The 1,276-nt window shown below is 38.6% G+C and overlaps 1 protein-coding gene across 1 annotated transcript; it reads left to right on the forward strand.

Annotated features, from left to right (window-relative positions):
- The first annotated feature begins 463 nt into the window (after positions 1-463).
- On the forward strand, positions 464-982 carry LOC131659242 (secreted RxLR effector protein 161-like). The gene has a single exon (XM_058928480.1). The coding sequence runs from the start codon at positions 464-466 to the stop codon at positions 980-982; it is 519 nt and encodes a 172-aa protein (XP_058784463.1).
- The last annotated feature ends 294 nt before the right edge of the window (positions 983-1,276 follow it).

Below are 1,276 nucleotides of genomic sequence, written 5' to 3' on the forward strand. Positions count from 1 at the left end.
TGTTGTAACAAACAAGATGGAAGAGTCTACATATTGAAGAAAGCGCTTTATGGTTTGAAACAAACTCTAAGAGCTTGGAACAAACGCATAGATGGTTTCCTAGTCGACGTTGGCTTCAAGAAATGTGTTTCCGAGCATAGTGTCTATGTGAAGAGGGATGCGAGCAAAAATGTGATAATACTTTACTTATATGTGGATGATTTGTTGATCACGGGCAACAATGATTTGAGCATTTCTAAGTTTATGAATAAGCTTATGGATGAATTTGAAATGAGTGACCTTGGTATCATGACTTACTTTCTTGGCATAAAGTTTCATGCACAAGTCAAAATTGGGGTTGCTCATGCACCAAAGAAAGTATGCACTTGAGATATTGAAGATGTGTGATATAGAGCATTACAATGCTGCCAATACACCAACTGAAGCAAGGTTACAACTGTCCAAAAGTGATGATGAATAGAATATGGATCCAACGCAATATAGGAGATTAATTGGATTGTTATGTTACTTGTGCAATATGTGGCTACATTTGGCGTTTAGAGTCGGTATTGCGAGTAAATTCATGGAGAGACCAAAGGTGTCTCACTTGGCAGCAGTTAAGTGGATCCTACGATACTCCAAAGGTACTATTGTTTGCGGAATTCTCTTTCCCACAACTGATACGGGCATAAAGTATGAATTGCTCGGTTACACGAATTCCAATTGGTTCGAAGATAAGGACGATCAAAAGTCTACGACTGGTTATGTCTTTATGTTCGAAAGAGCTTCAATCTCTAGGTGCTCTAAAAAGGAAATTGTGGTGGCACTCTCTTCTTGTGAAGCCGAGCATATCGCGACGTCATTGTTTGCGTGTCAGGCTGTGTGGCTTGTGAATCTGTGGGAAGAGCTGGACAACAAGGTTGAAGAAGTTGTCACACTCTTGGTTGATAATGCTTCAGCCATTAATCTTGCTAAGAATCCCATATCACATGGGAGGATCTAGCATATTGAGATGAGTTTTCATTACTTGAGTGATATGGTGTGTGCAGGCCATTTGTGATTAGGATACTGTCGAAGAGAAGAACCAGTTGCGAATTTGTTAACGAAAGGTTAACAAATGTGGTGTTTAAGATGTTAGTGACAAGTTTGAGTATGAAGAACTTGAAGCAATTGAATTAAGGTGGTGTATTGGAAGTTCTTGATAATTCAAATGTATTGTAGAAGTTTATGGGATCGTTTCATTGAAAGCAACTTATTTGGAAAGCACTTTTGGAAGTCTACAAAAACAGAATGTCAA

Source organism: Vicia villosa, linkage group LG1 (assembly GCF_029867415.1).
Source record: "Vicia villosa cultivar HV-30 ecotype Madison, WI linkage group LG1, Vvil1.0, whole genome shotgun sequence".
Classification (NCBI taxonomy): Eukaryota; Viridiplantae; Streptophyta; class Magnoliopsida; order Fabales; family Fabaceae; genus Vicia; species Vicia villosa.

What these genes read in the sequence shown, in the direction of transcription:
- LOC131659242 (XM_058928480.1), top strand. Translation starts at nt 464, where the DNA reads ATGGATCCAACGCAATATAGGAGATTAATTGGATTGTTATGTTACTTG.